Here is a 22,105-nt window from a genome sequence, read left to right on the forward strand (position 1 = left end):
AGTGCATGTTTTAGTTCAATATTGTTCATTTATCCTGGTTCACCTATTTGGGAAGATGCCTACAGTGGATTTCTGTTGAAGGAGAAGGAAATTCTGGTCTCTGTACCGAATCAAAACCTGTTTCCTAAAGAGCACATGTGGATGCTTTTTTGTAGAGTCTGCCTTCTTGTGCAAGACGCCCTTGGACTCTTCAGTGAGGTGCACTTGGAGGGCGGCATCCTGAAAGACAGGCGGCTGGAGGGGAAGTGCTGCAGGCTGTCAGGCATGAAGGTTCTGCAGAAGGTCACCAGAGCAAGGTGAGACATCTGTACTTTTATTTTTAGGCCTGAAAGTTTGCCTCTAAAACAAGGCTGGGAGTTGGGTTAAGCTCATAAAGTATTTCTGAGAGAAACAGTATAAGTGACAACAGAAATAATGTTGCAAGTTTAGTGATTCACAGTTTTATTAAGATTAGGATTAAAAATGCTATACATGTGTCTTTTCATTCTAAAGTTTTTTCTATATACTATCTATACTAATAAGGTAGCTTCGCATGAGTCAGTTTATATAAATGAAAATACAGCTTTGTGAAAAGGCATTTCAGAACTCTTTATTTTGCCGTGTTTTTTGCTTTCCACGGCAAGAAAGCATATTTTCTGTTGAGCTGCATGGCCCCTCACCCTCGATGTTGTTTTGGGTAGAAATAGTACATGGATCTGGCCCAGCGGTTCATTGTTCCATTCAAGTAATCATCTTAGTCTTGAATTAGGGGAAAGAAGAACATTTTTAATGGAACTATCCAGTCATGTAGAGAATTGTAAACAGTGAATTTGGGGATTTCTCATTGGAGCCTCTTTCCTCAAACAGCATGTCATTGTAGGTCTTGATGTCCGTGTTTTGCTGGAGTAACGTCTCAGCTTGTCACACTGTCTGCGGGAGGGCAAGCCCATCATGTGCACATGCGGTCCGACTTGGAGCAGGTTGGAAGCCGGTGGTTTGCACCGCAGCCGTCTGCTGTGGTCTTCCTAAACTTGGAGCATTGCCGAGCATTCCTCCACCTGACCTCCATCCACAGTCTGCTCTCCCCATCCCGGCTCTGTGCCTAATCTGTCTTTCACGTGGCACCGGGCAGGTGAGCAGTGGCTCCACCCAGGACCCTGCTTTCCTGAAGGACAGATCCCTTGTGAGCCCTGCGTTGATCCATGCATGTTTGTCTTGTAACAGATTCTTCCTCCTGTTTGTGGAAAGGTGGCTGTATTATAATGTAATTGCCTTATACGTTAGGCACAGCACTGCCCAGATATTTGGAAAGCCCAACTGGGCCGCATGAACCTTGTCCTTATGAAGTTGAACCCCATTTAGCCCTTGGTTTCAGAATCACAAGCATCTGGAAAGACCGTGTGTAGTTGTGGTAAGCGAGGTGTTGCCCTGACATTAGCCTGGCGGCAGTAACTCCACTGGCCCTGTGTAGACCTCCCAGAGGTGCACTCAGCACGGTTCCCCCGTCGCCACCACACACCAGGTACGTGGGGCTCTGCGTCATGTGCATCTCAATGGAGCCCCTCCAGCTGGCAGATCTCCTGGAGTGCTGCAGGCCAAGGGGCTGCTCCTGGGGACACACTTCCTGCTGGTGAAGGCGGGACTCACCTCCAGGGCCGTGCTCCTGGGGACTGACAGAGCCTGGGGCCCAGGGGCTCTGGCTCCATAAAGCACCTGCTCTTTACCGTGAGGCCACAGAACCATCTGTGTACCTGACATTTAACCGGGTTCTTGTGAGTTGTACTGGAGGTATACTGTTGTCTACAACATTGCCATAGGACATATTTTTTCTGTAGGAAATGCACTGAGTAATCTAAATAATTTGTTTACAGACAAACTTTTGGAACCCACTCCATTTTTAAGTTGAACTAAAATTTGACTAAATGTCATTTAGTTGCTAAGTCATGTCCTACTCTTTGCCACCACATGGACTATAGCCCCCCAGGCTCCTTTGTCCGTGGGATTTTCCAGGCAAGAATAATGGGGTGGGTTGCTATTGAAATAGTTGATACTTCTTTTTAGGTTGGAATTAATTTCTTTATCTTATGTATTTAACTTTACTTTGACATGAAACCATCCAAATAGATTGTCTTTTTGTTCTTTTGGAAGCTATATTTCTTCAAAACAAATTATTTAATAGTTTTGGAATGCTGAATGTTATAATTGCCTATTAGTGACATCACCCACTGCCAGTCATCCATCCATGGCCCAGTAAACAAAAATTGTCTCTTTTTTCCCCTAAATTATTGTGTTTCGTAGCAACTCATAAACCTTAACAAAATATATTTCTCATAAATCTTAACAAAATAGACTTACTTCCCAGAACTCAAACTAAAATGATTAATTGTAATTATATAACTCCAATGTCTAATATAGAAAGCTGCTTCTTTGTCAGTTTGAAGGTAGTTTTTGTTTGGGCTAGGTCATGGAGTCGTTTAAATTTTAGCTCCTGATGGTCCACTGTCCTAGTGGCAGCTCTGGGTGGACTGATGGCCTCGGGGCTGGGCCCCTGTGCAGGGCACCCCACCCTGTTCACCTTCCCCCCTTGGAATGGTTGAACAAAAACAGCCGTCTTTTGTGTTTCTCTGACACATTTTTGGTGTTTTGTGTCCCTACTGACCAGTTAAAGTGAGAAGAGTCAGGAAAATAGCCTGGATGTAATGGCAAAGACCCTTTCAAATAGCACTGCTGAGCTCACCCCTGCCCTGCTCTCTTCTTCCCCAGGACTCAGGCTGTTTGTCCAGGGACAGGCGTGTCCCCTGACCTTTGTTCTCCCAGGTGGCCTCTGCAACGGTGTAGAGGTCAGATAGGCTGAAAACTCACTTTACTTTGATGTCCTAATTCTGGGTATGAGCTTTATCTTTTTATTGCTGATTAGTAGGTGATCTTATTTTTATGTGATATATCAATACTGAGGGAAAATAGAACTTTTCTGAAATATGTTAACCCTAGAAATATAGAAAACACAATAGCAACATTTTTGCAGGGGAGGGGAACCTCTTTCAATTCAAAATCCTGCTAGTACTTATGTCCCAACTTGTTAAAACCAAAGCTACTAACCCGTCTAAAGTACAGTATTAGTTTATAAGGTACTAATTTGTTTAGATTTTTTTCAGTGGCACTTTGAGAGTAATGTACTGAAGACTGTTGTTTAGTCAGCCTTCACTGTATACAGACGAGTCTGCCTGAGTGCTGACCATGATGAGGAAGCAACTTACATGGTCTTTGACCTTGAATTGCCTCCCTTTGAACTGAAGACTAGACCTGCCCAAGGACTGGGGCGGTTGTTGCTTTAAGTGATGAGGTCTTAAATATCTGATCTCAGAAGATTTCCTGAAAGCAGTGAGTGAGAATGTACAGACATCTTGATCTTGCAAATAGAAAATTTCTCCTCAAATTGGTAAGATGTTATCTGTGAAGACATAAAAGTAGGGTTAGGAGAAAGTATAATTCATTTACTCTTTAAATATTTGGTGCCTGTTTGTGCTATGTGTCTGGCTAGTTACTGCTCTGCTAGATTTGGGGGATTTATCCTAAATCAGAAAGTACTGAAATAAAAAGTCAGTCAGATGAAGCCTCAAATCCTGTTAACTAGGAATTCTGCAGTGACCCAGGGAAAATTAGGGCCCCTAGGAGTTTTTGAGAGAAGAAACGAAGAGGTAACAAAATTGAAAATGGAGTAGAGCTGATTCTGGTCTTGTATTTTTAATATATTTGAAACAGAGGGAGTGATTGGGGCAGCGGTGCAGACCTGGGGATCTCTGCAGCCGCTGGGGGCAGAAGCAGGGACCTGGCACCGTGGATTTGTAACTTCCGGTCACTCCGGGGTGGGAGTGGGGAGATTCTCCAGGGAGCCAGGACTGATGCCAGGAGGGTAGATTAGCCCTTTCCTGCCCGAGCTCACAGACCAGCAGGAGAGCCAGGAGGAGGTCCTGAAACACACCCGCCAGTGAGTACCAGACACAGCAGCCATTTTGTGGGGCTCAGAGGGCAGGTTCAGACCTGGGGACCCTGGAGAGAACCGCAGGAGTCGGGGGCTGAGGACTCAGGTGAGGGCGGGAGGACCCACCCCCCTGGTTGAGACATCCACTCCCCTGCCTGGGGCAGAGACTGGTAAGCTTTGAGGATAGAGTGAGGGGTTGGGGACGCTGAGGGGGGTGTATTTCAGAAAATGGTCCAATTAATAGTTAGTGTTTACATGCCAGCTTTTGTTTTAAAGGTAACAGATTTAAGTACCAATAATCTTTAAGTTCAAAACCAAGCTTAGTTAGCTTGCTCACAAACTAACCCACGGCCAGGAGGTCAGAAGCCCCCATCCCACCCCCAGCCCACAGTACTTCCTGTCCAGAGCAGTCACCCTTTGTCCCAGGTACCAGTCCTTCCTGCCCTCATATCTGGGCTCTCTAAGGCCCTCTGTCTCCTGCAGCAGCTCCCTTGGCCCAGTGCTCAGGGCTATGTGGGTTTCTCATGACCTGTGTCCCACCAGAGGGGTGTATTCTAATGTAAATTTGAGTGACATCTTAGTGATAATATGCAATTATCAACACCTGTCTGAGGAGCCCTGGAATGGCTCCCCTAGCTTGCCTGTGTCAGGTACAGGCTGCCCAGCTCAGAGTCCCAGTGGCTTACTGACATACAGACTGGTTCTCAACCCAGTCACTCCCCTCTGCATGGTGTAGACCTTTGTGGATTAGCATACCTGGTGGCCAGTGTCCACGCTGGCCTGCCCATCACCAGGCTCTGTGAGTGCAGGCTCGGTTTCTCACTCACCATTGTATTTCCTGTGCACGGTTCAATCCCTGGCACCTGAGAGGCTCATAAGAAGTGTTTGTGGAATGGACATTAGTTGTTTGCTTGGATTCATCTTAGATTTTCCTCAACAAGACTTGAACTTGTGCTTTCTTGGCAGTAATCACTGGTGCACAGTTTTAGAGGGAAGATTGGAGGCTGAGTTGTCCAAAGACCAAGTGCAGATGGGAAACACATCCTCTGTGTGCCCCGGGCTGGGACCCTGGCTCCTCCCCACTATGCCCAGGGGGACGCGCTTGAGGGTGATGGGAAAGCACTTTGTCAGGGATGGAATCCCAGCTTATGGAGGAGGGCCTGGAACAGGTGAGGGTGGCTAGCCCAGGTCAGGCTCTGCGTGACTCTGGGCCCTGGGGCGTCGGTCTCCTGGAGGCCCTTGTGTGGCCAGGTGTGTGGAGGGGCAGCACAGGAAGCTTTTAGGAACCGTCCAGCACGAGTGGACGGGACTTGGGGGCCGTTGTTGAGGCATCATCTCAGATGCTGTTTCAGCAGAAAGCGAGTCTGGTGAACGTTCTCCTGGGAACAGAAGCCTCAATGACTTCCTCCTTTGATTCCCCTCTTCAAACAGCTGCCTCTTAAAGAGACACACTTCCCTTGGGGTTTGCTCATTGCTGTGGTTGGAATCCTCTTTCAAGAGACATACTCAAGAAATCTTTCATCATTTTGAAAAATTGTTCCTGGTGGGTTCACCACCCAGTTAATGGCAGGAGAATAAAGTGTCACTGAAAGAGAATGTACTAAATCCTAAAACCAAGGATGCTCAAAAAACTGGCCAAAAGGCACAAAGCACTGACTCATGTAGAACACGATGCTGAGTGAAGGGAGTCCACGCAGAAGGCTGCATGCATGCTGTGGGGTCCCGCTTGCATGAAACAGAGGAGACAAACCCATGGCGACAGAGTGCGGGTTGGTGCTCGCCAGACGGAAGGAGAGCAGGGGGTGACTGCTGGCGGGCACCGTGTCTTGCTGGGACAATGACTGTATTCCAGGACTGGACGACATTGTGAATGTGCCCACTGCCAGTGAACTGTGCTGTGTGACACAGTTAATCCTGCGTCATGTGAATTTCACCTCAGCCTTTTAAAGGGACATAAATGAATTCATTGCCCCAAAAGTACACTGTGTTATGAAAACAGCTACAAATGTTTCATAAGTCCAGTTGGAGAAGAATAGTTTCTAAATAGAATGTCTAGGCATAATTTCACATCATTCAAAAAGACCTAATTCGGGAGTTAGGGGCTCAGGAGGAAATGTCGAGTATTGAACTTGAACCGTAAAGATTATTTCTGGGAAACTAGGACAGATTTCTTTTCGGACATGACTGAAGTGACTTAGCAGCAGCAGCAGCAGCAGCAGGACAGATTTCTTTAGTAAACTGGGCACTTCTAAACCATTCCTTACCTTTATCATTCAATGAACAACCCTTAAGAAGAGAAAACTCTTGTATATCTCTCTGTGTAACCAGTGATGAATATATAGACAAAGGGGAAAACCGGCAGATTACAGAGAGGCTCATACGCCCACCAGGTTGATCACAGGAAGAGGAGGAGAAGAGAACCACAAACCACCTGAAAGAGGCATTTGAACTGTGTAGGCCAAGCATTAACCACTGTCAGGATTACTGCCCTAGTAGTGCTTCAGAAAACCATCCAATAAAAAGAAATTCACCCTGTCGGCAGTTAGATACAGAAGTTCTGCCCTGAGGGTCCTCTGCATGTCTGTCCCTGTCAGTGGTTCATGAACACGGTGGCTGAGTGTGGATGCAGGGCTGAAGTCAGTCCAGTCGGCAGGAAGCTGACCTGCCTGCGGGGCTGCACTGACAGTCAGAAGAGGTTTTTGCTGGAGCGGGTGGGGCTTTACCCAGAGGCTTTCAGGGTGTGGCTTGTTCCAGTTCATGGCAGACACCCATGGGAGGGCACGTCCCCACCCATAAGTTCATTCCTGTTATCTCTTGACCAAAAATAGACTGTCTTGCTGGAGCCAAGTGTTACTTATCCTCATGTCCTCTGTAGCAATCAATAGAGCGTGCAGTGAAAACCCGACTAAAATGATGAGGTCTGAACCACAGCAGACTGTCACAGTAGTTCTTGGCCATTTGAAAAAGGAATTGTTAGTAGCAATCTCCGAAGTGGCTCAGACACCCACCCCCTTTCCTAAGTCGAACCCAGTTCACTGGGGTGATTTTGGCAGTGTCGGCCTGACTGGTGCAGGGGGCTTGCTTAGCAAAATCAAAGCTTCGGGAGCGACGCTGGTCACTGAGTAGAGGCAGTGGAGGGGAGAGCAGGGCTCTGCACCACCGTCTGTGCGTCTCATCTCAGGCGTCGGTCTGTGCGCTGGGGGCTGACCCCTCAGGCTTCAGGCAGGACAGGTAGCACTTGCCTTCCCAGGCGGTTGTGACTTCGTGAGTTCACACACAAGTGGTTCTGCACACCTGAGAACACCATGGTAGTGGTTCTGCCCTTGCTCCTCCCACTTTTTTCTCTTTTCCATTTAACTAAAAAGTAGAGCTCTGGTCAGCATTAATCTAACTCTTTCTTTTCTTGTTTTTACAAACAAAATGGGAAGAGTACGATGAGTAATTTAGAAGAATGATAACTAGAGGTTGGAAGTGTTTTTATTTTTTTCCAAGATAGAACAGAAATCAAGTTGGCCTTGTTAATTATAACAGTGGGCAAGAAGGGGTAATGAAGCCAGTGGAGTTAAAAGTACAGAGAGATTTTAGCTAAAACAGGAATCCAAGAGACCAGAAGGAAGATCAGCTGATACAGGAACACAAAAACATCTGCTGCCTAACTCTGGTTAGTAATTTATCCAGTAAATTTACCTGCAGCACAGTAAGTCTGGAATTCAGCCAGTGGACAGGATTTTTTTTGCTTTTTCATTCATTCCTTCTCTTACAAATCTCAGTACTCCCCTTCTCCCCACACTCATCTCACAAAAATCAAAATGATCTACCTGTAGGGGACCAGCAGTTTTAAAGCTTTCAAACTTTTAAAAATAGAAGTCCAAACAGCAAGCTCTGTGTTAATAATAAATCTGCATAGAGCTCTTCTGTTTAGAACTGGGAGGTGGTGGGTTGGGCCACCATGGCCCCCACCCAGCTCCTAGGGCTGCGTGACTGGGAAGTGATCACTGAGGACTGACTTTTGTTCTGGACACTTCACATATCCACACGGTTCTTTCTTGAGACTTCCCTGGTGGTCCAGTGGTTAAGACTCCTAAGGCAAGGGGCCTGGATTCCATCTCTGGTCAGGGAACTAGATCCTGCATGCTGCAGCTAAGATTTGGCACAGCCAAATAAATAAACAAAACTAAGTATAAAAATATATGTATATGGTTTTTCCTCTTCCTCTCTCAGCATAATAGCCTGGGGCAGCAGGCCTTATCGTGGGGCACTGGGCCATGTGATTCAGAAGCTTGGTGGGATGTTCCTTGTTCATCTCAAATATGAAACACAAATGCTTGATTTTGCTTTTGTTAAGTGCCTTCTCAAATTTGGAGAATCTTACGTATGATAATTTTAGGTAGAAGCTACTTAAATCTTTTTGTTTGCAGTAAAATGCCTGTCCGTTCATATAGGTCGTGGAAGTGGAAGAGAAGAAGTGTCACTGCCACTGTGGTCCTTCTTTCTTTCCCTTCAACTCTCCAGCCTGCTGGCAAATTAGGTCATGTTACTGTGTTTTTAAGTAAAGACCCGGAAGCTCCTGAGACAAGTAATAACTTGGCTGCAGGTCAAGGGTGGGCCTGGAGCCTGGTCCTCCAGAGGCCATCGGCTGCATCCCTGGTGCTCTGGCCTACATGTAGTTACTTCCAGTTCCAGGGGAATTCACTTCTGTTAAATTTCTCATTTGCTTTATAGTTGTAATCCCTGGCCCTCAGATCAGAAGTCTGACCATTTCTTGTCAGGAGTGATGTAAATTTAGATTCTTGGTGTTTTCCACTGTTTTTGTTAAACAGCAGCAGTGAGCCATCTCTGCTGCAATTATCTTGAATGACAGGAGGAGCATCAGATCCATACTAATTGCACTGAATGCCTCAGGTTTAGTTCAACATTTTTTTTTTTCCTGTTTACTTAGACACTTACGAATGAAAATATGACGTTTAAGAACTGGACATTTTCGTTACTATTTTTCATTATAGTATAGTCATTTTCATTACTATTCTTTTTAAACCAAAGACTTTGCTCCTCTGCCTGGAATCACTGACAGTGGAGAGAGTGGTCCCAAGGGTGCCCTGGGGCTGGACCACATGTTGGAGAAGCATCAGACCAGGCCTCCAGGATTATCTGTGGGAGCTCATAGTACAGCTGCCGCCGTCACTGGTTGTTAATATATGGGGAAAAGGAAATTTAAACATCTCCTTTCCGCTGGGCATTTACTGCACGTCTTTCTCCACGAATGCAAACTTGTCTATAAACAAAGGAGAATGGTTGCTTTTCTCTTTGTTGTTTCCAACGGTGTCCTTTCCAGTTTCTGCCACCGCTAGTAACGGACACATGTGTGCGCCCTGTGTCTCCTTTACTGATCTTTTCACTCACTTAGCCTTGTTTATGGGGAAACGTGACAGACATGAGAGCTGTTCCTCAGTGCAGAGTAGAGTGAACAACTGTAGGGCTACCCAGGATGTCACCACCAAATTCAAAGGACAAAACATGCTGGGCGTCCAGGCGCCACCCCACGTTCCAAGACCTCTGCAGCCCTGATTTCCTCCGCTGTCTTCTTTGTAGTTTTACCATTTTATGTTTGCCTCAGAGCCCAGTCATTGGCAGAGGGTTGTGTTGATTTGTTGCTTGTGCCCATGTAGACCATCCCCACAGGAGAGCAGAGGGTCTTCCGGGGAGTCTGTGCAGGGCAGCTACGTGGTATGTGAATTTGTGGTGATGGAGTAGATTGTGAAGAGGCTAGCTTGTTTCAAATATGAGAGCGCACCGGTAATGTTGGATAAAAAGTGTATGTATCTATCAGAAAATCTGGGCTGACAGATTTTGTGTGGAGTGTGAGTGTTCCTGTCTCCACACTGGTAAGTAGGTCACGTCACACTGTTGAAGTGATAAAGACCTCCTGGGCCCTGAGACCAGCCTAAGAACTGTCTGCAGTTCTGGACAGCAGCAGCTTGCAGCAAGAATTCCTTACTTCCCCTCTCTGAGTGTGTGTGTGTGTGTGTGTGGCAGTTCCTGCCCAGGTAGAACAGAAATGCACAAAGTACTTGTTTTATATGAACTTGAGCTCAGTTCAGTTCCCTTCATTTGCTCAGTCGTGACCGACTCTTTGTGATCCCATGGATTGCAGCACACCAGGCTTCCCTACCCATCACCAACTCCTGGAGCTTACTCAAATTCATGTCCTTTGAGTCGGTGATGCCATCCAACCATCTCATCCTCTGTCTTCCCCTTCTCCTCCTGCCTGCAATCTTTCCCAGCATCAGGGTCTTTCCCAGTGAGTCAGTTCTTACCATCAGGTGGCCAAAGTATTGGAGTTTCAGCTTCAGCATCAGTCCTTCCAATGAATATTCAGGATTGATTTCCTTTAGGATTGACTGGTTGAATCTCCTTGCTGTCCAAGGGACTCTCAAGAGTCTTCTCCAACACCACAGTTCAAAGTATCAATTTTTCGGTCCTCAGTTTTCTTTGTAGTCCAACTCCCATACCCATACATGACTACTGGAAAAACCAGAGGTTTGACTATACAGACCTTTGTTGGCAAACTAATGTCTGCTTTTTAATATTGCTGTGTAAAAAAAAAAAAAAAAAAAAAAAAAATATATATATATATATATATTGCTGTGTAGGTTGGTCATAACTTTTCTTCCAAGGAACAAGCATCTTTTAATTTCATGGCTGCAGTCACCATCTGCAGTGATTTTGGAGCCCCCCAAAATAAAGTCTGTCACCGTTTCCATTGTTTCCCCATCTACTTGCCATGAAGTGATGGGACCGGATGCCATGATCTTCGTTTTCTGAATGTTGAGTTTTAAGCCAACTTTTTCACTCTCCTCTTTCACTTTCATCAAGGGGCTCTTTAGTTCTTCACTTTCTGCCATAAGGGTGGTATAATCTGCATATCTGAGGTTACTGATACTTCTCCCAGCAATCTTGATTCCAGCTTGTGCTTCATTCAGCCCAGCATTTTTCATGATGTACTCTGTATATAAGTTAAATAAGTAGGGTGACAATGTACAGCCTTGACATACTCCTTTCCTAATTTGGAACCAGTCCGTTGTTCCATGTCCTGTTCTGACTGTTGTTTTTTGACCTGCATAGAGATTTCTCAGGAGGCAGGTTAGGTGGTCTGGTATTCCCATCTCTTGAAGAATTTTCCACAGTTTATTGTGATCCACATGCTCAAAGGCTTTGGTATAGTCAATAAAGCAGAAGTAGATGTTTTTCTGGAACTCTCTTGATTTTTCGATGATCCAGTGGATGTTGGCAATTTGATCTCTGGTTCCTCTGCCTTTTCTAAATCCAGCTTGAACATCTGGAGGTTCACGTACTGTTGAAGCTTGACTTGGAGAATTTTGAGCATTACTTTGCTAGCGTGTGAGATGAGTGCAATTGTGTGGTACTTTGAACGTTCTTTGGCATTGCCTTTCTTTGGGATTGGAATGAAAACTGACCTTTTCAGTCCTGTGGCCACTGCTGAGTTTTCCTAATTTGCTGGCATATTGACTCCAGCACTTTCACAGACTTTCTTATCTCTCCTTGCTATTCTTTGGAACTCTGCATTCAAATGGGTATATCTTTCCTTTTCTCCTTTGCCTTTCACTTCTCTTCTTTTCTCAGCTATTTTTAAGGTTTCCTCAGACAACCATTTGCCTTTTTGCATTTCTTTTTCTTGGGGATGGTCTTGATCCCCAAGAATGTCACAAACCTGCGTCCATAGTTCTTCAGGCACTCAGTCTATCAGATCTAGTCCCTTAAATCTATTTCTCACTTCCACTATATAATCGTAAGGGATTTGATTTAGGTCATACCTAAATGGTCTAGTGGTTTTCCCTACTTTCTTCAATTTCAGTCTGAATTTGGCAATAAAGAGTTCATGATCTGAGCCACTGTCAGCTCCGGGTCTTGTTTTTGCTGACTGTATAGAGCTTCTCCATCTTTGGCTGCAAAGAATATAATCAATCTGATTTTGGTGTTGACCATCTGTGATGTCCATGTGTAGAGTCTTCTCTTATGTTGTTGGAAGAGGGTGTTTGCTATGACCAGTGCATTCTCTTGGCAAAACTCTTTTACCCTTTGTCCTGCTTCATTTTGTACTCCAAGGTGAAATTTTCCTGTTACTCTAGATATCTCTCGACTTCCTACTTTGGCATTCCAGTCTCCTATAATGAAAAGGACATCGTTTTGGGGTATTAGTTCTAGAAGGTCTTGTAGGTCTTCATAGAACCGTTCAACTTCAGCTTCTTTAGCATTACTGGTCAGGGCATAGACTTGGATTACTCTGATATTGGATGGTTTGCCTTGGAGACAAACAGAGATCATTCTGTCATTTTTGAGTCTGCATCCAAGTACTGCATTTCGGACTCTTTTGTTTACTATGATGGCTACTCCATTTCTTCTAAGAAATTCTTGCCCACAGTAGTAGATACAGTGTTCATCTGAGTTAAATTCACCCATTCCAGTCTGTTTTAGTTCACCGATTCCCAAAATGTCAGTGTTCACTCTTGCCGTCTTCTGTTTGACCACTTCCAATTTGCCTTGATTCATGGACCTAACATTCCAGGTTCCTATGCAATATTGCTCTTTATAGCATCGGACCTTACTTCAATCACCAAAGTTGTGTTAGTTATTTATTTACTTAGTGTTTCGGCTGTCCTAGGCCTTTGCTGCTGCGTGGGGCTTTCCCTAGTTACAGCGAGTGGGGACTGCTCGTCATTGTGGCGCTCAAACTTCTCATTACGATGACTTCTCTTGTTGTGACATATGGGTGCTGGAGGGCATGGGCGCAGTTGTGCACATGGGCGCAGTTGCTCCGTGGCCTGTGGGGTTCTCCCGGACCAGGGCTGGAATCTGTGTCCCCTGCATTGCAATGTGGATTCTTTTTTTTTTTTTTTTTTTAATCAGTAATTATAGCTTTGTTTATGAAAATAAACTCATGTTTAGCATTTGTTCACCAGTTTGAATGCTACAATTCCAACTTAAAAATATAAAAGTGAGCATGTAAATTTCACTCTGTTCCTTTGTAAATGCCACCAACGTATCAATACTTTTTTTTTAATGAACGCTTATCAACAGAGAAAATACTGAATTAATTTTGATACACACATCATGGAATATCATGTAGCCTTTATAAAGAATTAAAACTATAACAAATGAGTTGGAAGAGATTTAGCAAGGTGGATTCTTAACCACTGGACCACCAGGGAAGCTCTAGTTAATATTTTTATATCCTAAATCTTGAAGAAAGAATTAAGATTAGGAAGGACATTTTAAAAATGTAACTACCAGATATCCTGCAAAATGTGAGGTATTCCAAAATTATAAATTTATCTTACATGGTTATATAATAAATTTAAGTGATGGTACAAAGAAATAGTAAAAAAGGCTTAATTTCAGATGTGTATGCATTTATTTTTCTTTTTTTTTTAACGTAAAAAATTTTACTGGGTTATAATTAACATACAATATTATATTAGTTTCAAGTGTACAACATAGTGATTTGATATTTTTATACATCATGAAATGGTCACCGCTGTGTGACCAGTTACCACGGTCACCATAAGTTCTGTTCTGTTGCCACATCTCCACCTCTGTATTGAGATTGTGTCCCCTGATTCTTTCCCAGCTTTGCTGGGTTTCTCTTCCTTTCACTAGCTTCTGAGGAAACCAGCTCCTCTGTATTACAGCTCCGCTGTCTTGTATGGAGTGTCTGTTTGTGGCTTTGTTTAACCTTGTCAGTTTACCCTCTGAGCACTTAATTTTTTCAGTATCTCTATCTACAATTTGAAAAATATTATCCTGAAATGCATTGGATTAACCTTGCAACGTGTTTAGTAATCCCCACACTTGTGGGGTGTTCTTAGCAGAGTATGGTCTCTGAAGTCAGAGTGCCCGACTTGATGCCATCACTGTCTAATTAAGGAACAGCTGATTTCTAATACAGTTGATTTCTAATTCAGGAATCTCTCCCAAAGAGGCACATCCCCATGAGCCACCACTCCCTCCCTCGGCCCCCACCACTGTCAGCAGCCCCTGGCAGCTGTTCATCTGCTGTCTGTCTGTGAGTTTGTGCGTACTAAACATGTGATAGTGAGGAACCATGGATAGTGAGGAACCATGGATAGTGAGGTCCATCCATGTTGGATCATGTGTCAGTGCTTCATCCCTTTTCATGGCGGCCTGATGCTCTGTTACATGGATATAGCAGTCAGTAGTATTGTACCACTCTTTTTACTCACCAAGATGGCCAATCCAGTTGGTAAAACCAGGGGTTTAGCTTCAGACAGACATGCATAGAATGGCAAGGGGCGTGTGTGCTTTTCTTCCACAAGTTCGCCTGGGTTTGTAGTTTTTGTTGTCCTTGCCCAGCCTTTCTTTGAGTAGTTTCATTATGTAGTGGGGGCAGGAAGAAAGTGGAAAAGAATGAGAGAACTTGTCTGCGGTTGAGGGAATAGGGTAGTGACTTTGCCCTTCATCCAGCTTCGTGAGTGTCCCGTTGCTGACATCACACCCCACCACTCTCCACGTGCTCCTGGTCATGTTCTCTGTCCTTGATGTCCTCTCAGGGTTTTTTCATATCAGAGTGTTTGAAAGTGGAAGTTAAACATTAGATTATATATATAGATAGATTTTATATATATATATAATATATATATATGTGTGGAAGTTAAATGTTAGATTCTGATAGAGTGCTTTCAAAGTACTAAACAGACTGACTAGCACAGTGAAGCAAGGCAAAACAAAAGAATCAGAAAGGAAGAAATAAAACTGTGAGATGACATGATGGTCTAGGTCAGAAATCCCAAGGAATCTGCAAAAGACAAAAAGGTTCCTAAAATGAGTAAGTCAGTTTAGCAGAGTCCCAGCATACAAGATTAACATTCAAAATCGGTCACATTTCCAGTGAACCCTTCGAACCCAAAATTTAAAACACAGTATTTTCAGTTGCTGAAAAAGGACTATTTAGGCATAACCCTAATGAAATATGTCAGGAGTTGTATGCTGCAAACTCCAAAACACTGATTAAAGGAATCAGTCGACATCTAAATAAACATGTGCCACATCATGGATTGGAAGACTCAACATCGTGAAGACGCTACTTCTCCCCAGAAGAGTGGATCGGCTTGACACAGTGCCCATTAAAGTTCCAACAAAAAAAATGTGTAGATATGTCTAGGCCTATTCCAAACTTTATTGGGAAATGCAGAGGAACCAGAATAGATAAAACCACTTTGAAAAGGGATAGAGTGGGAGGAATGGTACCCAATTTCAGAACTTATTAAATGGCTACAAGAAACTGCTGCATTGGTGGAGGCATGACTAGTCAGTGGAGAGAACTTAGGAAGGGCTGTGGGATTACAGCCACGTGACTCCTGACCAAGTGCAAACAAAGCCACTCAATGGAGGAAGGATGGTCTCAGCTCACTGCCCGTGGATGGGCAAAAAATTAATCTCAACCTCAATCTCATACCTCACGAAATATTTTAGGTTTAAATATAACATAAAACTATAAAGTTTTTAGTAGAAAACCATTGGGACCTACTAAGAAAAGAGTTCTGAGATAGACACCAAAAGTGTGTTCCACAAAAGGAAAAAAAATCAGTAAGTTGGACTTTATCAAAATAAAAATCTTTTGCTCTGCAAAAGATTGTATTAAGAGAATGAAAAAGATAAGCTACAGACCATGGGAAAATATTTGTAAATCTTATATCTTAGACTATATAATGAAATCTAAAGACTCAGCAGTAAACATACACACACTCAGTCCGGTTAGAAAATGGGCAAAGGACATGAAGAGACATTTCCAAAGAGGACATCGCATGGCAGATAAACGCCTGGAAAGATGTTTGACGTCACTGTCCTCAGGTAGAAGCACAGCATGACTGAGGTGAATATTACCACACTCCTGTCAGAACAACTGAAATGAGAAGCAGTGGCAGCCTTGGATGCTAGTGAGGATGTGAAGAAACGGTCTCTCATGTTGCTGGTAGGGCTGTAGGGTGGTGTGGTTCCCTGCAGGAACAGAATTGGCAGTCCCTTTAAAACCTGAACATACTTAGCCAAGCAGCTGCACCCCTGGGCATTTATCTGGAGAAAAGAACATCAGCATTCCCATAAAATTCTGTGCCAAGTGTTTTTAATAGCCCCAAGCTGGAAAGAACCCCCATGTCCCTCAGAGGTGAATGGTAAACAAGCTGTGTCACGTGCACACCGTGGACAGCGCTCAGCAGTAAAAGCAGCGAGTGCTGGTGCCGCTGCAGCCTGGGTGGACCTCGAGGCCACTGTGCTGAGTGACGGAAGCCGAACTGAACACACCAGGCACCACATGACTCTGTTTATGCGGGGTTCTTCTCTGAGGTTGTGTCAGTGCACATGAGACTGTGTGAATGCTGGTTACTCCCTCACAGGGTCTCCAAGCCTCGACTGGGCTAGCACTTTGGTGCCCATCCCTCAGGGAGCTGTATGGAAGGAGGAGGGGCAGAAGTGGGCAGACAGGCACAGTGGGCCCACCAGCCCCCAGCTTCCAGGGGACCCCCGGCATCCAGTGGCCGCCTCTCAACCTCAGCTGGCCCTGGTCAGTCACCCAGCTCTGTCCGGTCACCTACACAAACAGCTGCTGCCAGGAGAAGGGGAGAGTGACTTTTCACCAGCGTGTCCCCATTTACTTGCCGCTTTTGTTCTTGATTTGGACCCAGAGTCTTGGTGTTGGCTGCAGACCCTGCCCTGTGCACCACGCTTCTGCTGTGATCCATGCGAGGGGCCAGAAGACAGCAGGGAAGCTTTGAGTCTCCTTTTCTGTGATGCCAAGGCCCTCATTCTCAACTCTGAGTTTAACTGCTGGATCCTAAGCATTTAAAATAGTACATTTCTCAACATTAAATGTTGAAAAAAATAAAAATGTGTAATATTAATTGTCAAGGCCACAAGCTTTTAATAACGTAAACAACATTATTATCTATTAACACTGTTGAAAATTAGGGCAAAATCTAAGAAGCCTTTGAGATATATAGTTTTTTTTTCAACTAAAACAGCATTTTTAAAACTGATAAAATCCACATAATATAAAAGTTTCCATCTTACAGTTTTTAGGTAGCAGGAAGTACATTCACAGTGCTCTGCAGCCATCATACCAGCATGTCCCAGAACCTGTCACCCTCGTGAAGTGAAGCTCTATGCCCTGAACCAGGGCTCCCTGGCCCCTGACAGCCACCCCTACCTTCTGTCTGTAAATTGCTCTGGTTGGGGACAGAATGTGGTCTACTGAAGAAGGGAATGGCAAACCACTTCAGTATTCTTGCCTTGAGAACCCCATGAACAGTATGAAAAGGCAAAATGATAGGATACTGAAAGAGAAACTCCCCAGGTCAGTAGGTGCCCAATATGCTACTGGAGATCCGTGGAGAAATAACTCCAGAAAGAATGAAGGGATGGAGCCAAAGCAAAAACAATACCCAGCTGTGGATGTGACTGGTGATAGAAGCAAGGTCTGATGCTGTAAAGAGCAGTATTGCATAGGAACCTGGAATGTCAGGTCCATGAATCAAGGCAAATTGGAAGTGCTCAAACAAGAGATGGCAAGAGTGAATGTTGACATTCTAGGAATCAGCGAACTGAAATGGACTGGAATGGGTGAATTTAACTCAGATTGACCATTATATCTACTACTGCGGGCAGGAATCCCTCAGAAGAAATGGAGTAGCCATCATGGTCAACAAAAGAGTCCGAAATGCAGTACTTGGATGCAATCTCAAAAACGACAGAATGATCTCTGTTCGTTTGCAAGGCAAACCATTCAGTATCACAGTAATCCAAGTCTATATGCCCCAACCGGTAATGCTGAATAAGCTGAAGTTGAACAGTTCTATGAAGACCTACAAGACCTTTTAGAACTAACACCCAAAAAAGATGTCCTTTTCATTATAAGGAACTGGAATGCAAAAGTAGAAAGTCAAGAAATACCTGGAGTAAGGCAAATATGGCCTTGGAATACGCAGTGAAGCAGGGCAAAGATTGATAGAGTTTGGCCAAGAAAATGCACAAACATCCTCTTCCAACAACACAAGAGAAGACTCTATACATGGACATCACCAGATGGTCAACACCGAAATCAGATTGATTATATTCTTTGCAGCCAAAGATGGAGAAGCTCTATACAGTCAGCAAAAACAAGACCAGGAGCTGACTGTGGCTCAGACCATGAACTCCTTATTGCCAAATTCAGACTGAAATTGAAGAAAGTAGGGAAAACCACTAGACCATTCAGGTATGACCTAAATCAAATCCCTTATGATTATACAGTGGAAGTGAGAAATAGATTTAAGGGCCTAGATCTGATAGATAGAGTACCTGATGAACTATGGAATGAGGTTCGTGACATTGTACAGGAGACAGGGATCAAGACCATCCCCATGAAAAAGAAATGCAAAAAAAGCAAAATGGCTGTCTGAAGAGGGCTTACAAATAGCTGTGAAAAGAAGAGAAGCAAAAAGCCAAGGAGAAAAGGAAAGATATAAACATCTGAATGCAGAGTTCCAAAGAATAGCAAGAAGAGATAAGAAAGCCTTCTTCAGCAATCAATGCAAAGAAATAGAGGAAAACAACAGAATGGGAAAGACTAGAGATCTCTTCAAGAAAATCAGAGATACCAAAGGAACATTTCGTACAAAGATGGGCTCGATAAAGGACAGAAATGGTAGGGATCTAACAGAAGCAGAAAATATTAAGAAGAGATGGCAAGAATACACAGAAGAACTGTACAAAAAGATCTTCATGACCCAAATAATCATGATTGTGTGATCACTGACCTAGAGCCAGACATCCTGGAATGTGAAGTCAAGTGGGCCTTAGAAAGCATCACTACGAACAAAGCTAGTGGAGGTGATAGAATTCCAGTTGAGCTATTCCAAATCCTGAAAGATGATGCTGTGAAAGTGCTGCACTCAATATGCCAGCAAATTTGGAAAACTCAGCAGTGGCCACAGGACTGGAAAAGGTCAATTTTCATTCCAATCCCAAAGAAAGGCAATACCAAAGAATGCTCAAACTACCGCACAATTGCACTCATCTCACACGCTAGTGAAGTAATGCTGAAAATTCTCCAAGCCAGGCTTCAGCAATATGTGAACCGTGAACTTCCTGATGTTCAAACTGGTTTTAGAAAAGGCAGAGGAACCAGAGATCAAATTGCCAACATCTACTGGATCATGGAAAAAGCAAGAGAGTTCCAGAAAAACATCTATTTCTGCTTTATTGACTATGCCAAAGCCTTTGACTGTGTGGATCACAATAAACTGGAAAATTCTGAAAGAGATGGGAATACCAGACCACCTGATCTGCCTCTTGAGAAATTTGTATGCAGGTCAGGAAGCAACAGTTAGAAGTGGACATGGAACAACAGACTGGTTCCAAATAGGAAAAGAAGTATGTCAAGGCTGTATATTGTCACCCTGTTTATTTAACTTATATGCAGAGTACATCATGAGAAACGCTGGACTGGAAGAAACACAAGCTGGAATCAAGATTGCCAGGAGAAATATCAATAACCTCAGATATGCAGATGACACCACCCTTATGGCAGAAAGTGAAGAGGAACTCAAAAGCCTCTTGATGAAAGTGAAAGTAGAGAGTGAAAAAGTTGGCTTAAAACTCAACACTCAGAAAACGAAGATCATGGCATCCAGTCCCATCACTTCATGGGAAATAGATGGGGAAACAGTGGAAACAGTGTCAGACTTTATTTTGGGGGACTCCAAAATCACTGCAGATGGTGACTGCAGCCATGAAATTAAAAGACACTTAGTCCTTGGAAGGAAAGTTATGATCAACCTAGATAGCATATTCAAAAGCAGAGACATTACTTTGCCAACAAAGGTCTGTCTAGTCAAGGCTATGGTTTTTCCTGTGGTCATGTATGGATGTGAAAGTTGGACTGTGAAGAAGGCTGAGCACCGAAGAATTGATGCTTTTGAACTGTGGTATTGGAGAAGACTCTTGAGAGTCCCTTGGACTGCAAGGAGATCCAACCAGTCCATTCTGAAGGAGTTCGGCCCTGGGATTTCTTTGGAAGGAATGATGCTAAAGCTGAAACTCCAGTCCTTTGGCCACCTCATGTGAAGAGTTGACTCATTGGAAAGGACTCTGATGCTGGGAGGGATTGGGGGCAGGAGGAGAAGGGGAGGACAGAGGATGAGATGGCTGGATGGCATCACCAACTCGATGGACATGAGTCTGAGTGAACTCTGGGAGTTGGTGATGGACAGGGAGGCCTGGTGTGCTGCGATTCATGGGGTCGCAAAGAGTCAGACACGACTGAGCGACTGATCTGATCTGATCTTGGGATCTCATATAAATAGAATCACACACTACTTGTCTTTTTGTGTCTGACTATATTCTCTATTTTAGATAATATTGGTAATTTTTCTTGTTCTGTGAGTAAAACGTATCTGTTTTTGAAAAATACAGGAAACACTTAAACCAAAGGAAGAAAATAAATGTCACCTTTAAGTTCTACTCGGATAACCACTAAAAACATTTTTTTTACTCTTTCAGAGAGAGACATTATAATTTGTTGTCTGCTTTTCACTTAGCAAGGTATCATGAATATCTTTCCATGTCCATAAATAGTTTCTGTGTAAACATTTCAAAAGCTGTATCATATTTCATTGTGCAGATGCATCATAATTTTGTGTATTTTTTTATTGAAGTGTAGTTGATTTACATGGTTTCAGATGGATAGCAAAGTGATTCAGTTGTACATACGTGCATATATATTCTTTTTCAGTTTCTTTTCCATTATTGATTATTACAATTTATTGCATATATTTTCCTATCCTATACAGTAGGTTCTTACTGTTTATCTGTTTTGTATATAGTGGTGTGTATCTGTTAATCCCAGAGCCCTAATATATCCCAGCCCCACTGCCTTTCCAGTCTGGTAACCATCAGTTCGTTGCTTACATCTGTGAGTCTATTTCCGTTCTGTAAATACGTTAATTTGTATCATTTTCTTAAGATTCCACATATAAGTGATATCACATGATATTTGTCTTTCTGTTTCTGACTTCCTTCACTTAGTATAATTTCTGGATCCATCCATGTTGCTGCAAATGGTATTACTTCACTCTTTTTTGTGGCTGAGTAGTATTCTGTTGTCAGAGAAGGCAATGGCACCCCACTCCAGTACTCTTGCCTGGAAAATCCCATGGACGGAGGAGCCTGGAAGGCTGCAGTCCATGGGGTCACGAAGAGTCGGACACGACTGAGCGACTTCACTTTCACTTTTCACTTTCATGCATTGGAGAAGGAAATGGCAACCCACTCCAGTGTTCTTGCCTGGAGAATCCCAGGGACAGGGGAGCCTGGTGGGCTGCTGTCTGTGGGGTTGCACGGAGTCGGACACGACTGAAGCGACTTAGCAGCAGCAGCAGCAGTATTCCATTGTATATATGCACCACATTTTCTTTATCCAGTCCTCTGTCGATGGACATTTAGGTCGCTTCCATGTCCTGGCTACTGTGAATAGTGCTGCTATGAGAGTTGGGGTGCATGTGTCTTTTTGAATTAGAGTTTTCTCTAGACATATCAAATGCATGATAATTTAGTGAACAGTCTCTTTCCTGAGCTTACACATTCCAGGTTGCAAGGTCTGTCTGTCTGTGTGTGTGCCCCTGACTTCATCACGTATTCTGAATGTTGGCTTCTTGGTGTTCAGCCTGCATCTGACCGGCTCACTGATCAGCATCTCTTCTTTCTTCAGGATGGCTGAGCTTTTTAGTTTGATTGACACCATGTGGCCTCCACGGGCAGCTCTGAAAGCAACAGGCCCTGGCACGGCCTTCGAGGTAAGCCTGGCATTGAAGCACTGCCCTGCCACAACAGTGCACCTCCTGAGAAACCCTGTGAGGTTAGCCTGGCGTTGAGGCACCCCTACACATAGCGCACCTCCCAAGAAGCCCTGTGAGTTAGCCTGGCGTTGAGGCACCCCCCACACACACACACACAGTGCACACCCCCTGAGAAGCCTGGATCCAGTGAGTGTGAGCCAGGACAGAGGTCACACTGCTGCCTCACTTATAGGCTGGAGTCTGGCTACCTTCTCCACCATGTCGCATGCGTGCTTCCGGA

The 22,105-nt window shown here is 44.0% G+C and overlaps 1 protein-coding gene across 1 annotated transcript in view; it reads left to right on the forward strand.

The window, feature by feature from the left end:
• Window positions 1-22,105, forward strand: part of SPIDR (scaffold protein involved in DNA repair) — a 276,652-nt gene that overhangs the window by 234,591 nt on the left and 19,956 nt on the right. The window contains exons 11-12 of the mRNA XM_070382423.1: window positions 156-296; window positions 21,738-21,822. Coding sequence (XP_070238524.1) covers window positions 156-296; window positions 21,738-21,822 — 226 coding nt within the window. The remainder of the gene's footprint in view (window positions 1-155; window positions 297-21,737; window positions 21,823-22,105) is intronic.

Source organism: Bos mutus, chromosome 14, assembly GCF_027580195.1.
Source record: "Bos mutus isolate GX-2022 chromosome 14, NWIPB_WYAK_1.1, whole genome shotgun sequence".
In the NCBI taxonomy this organism is placed as follows: domain Eukaryota; kingdom Metazoa; phylum Chordata; class Mammalia; order Artiodactyla; family Bovidae; genus Bos; species Bos mutus.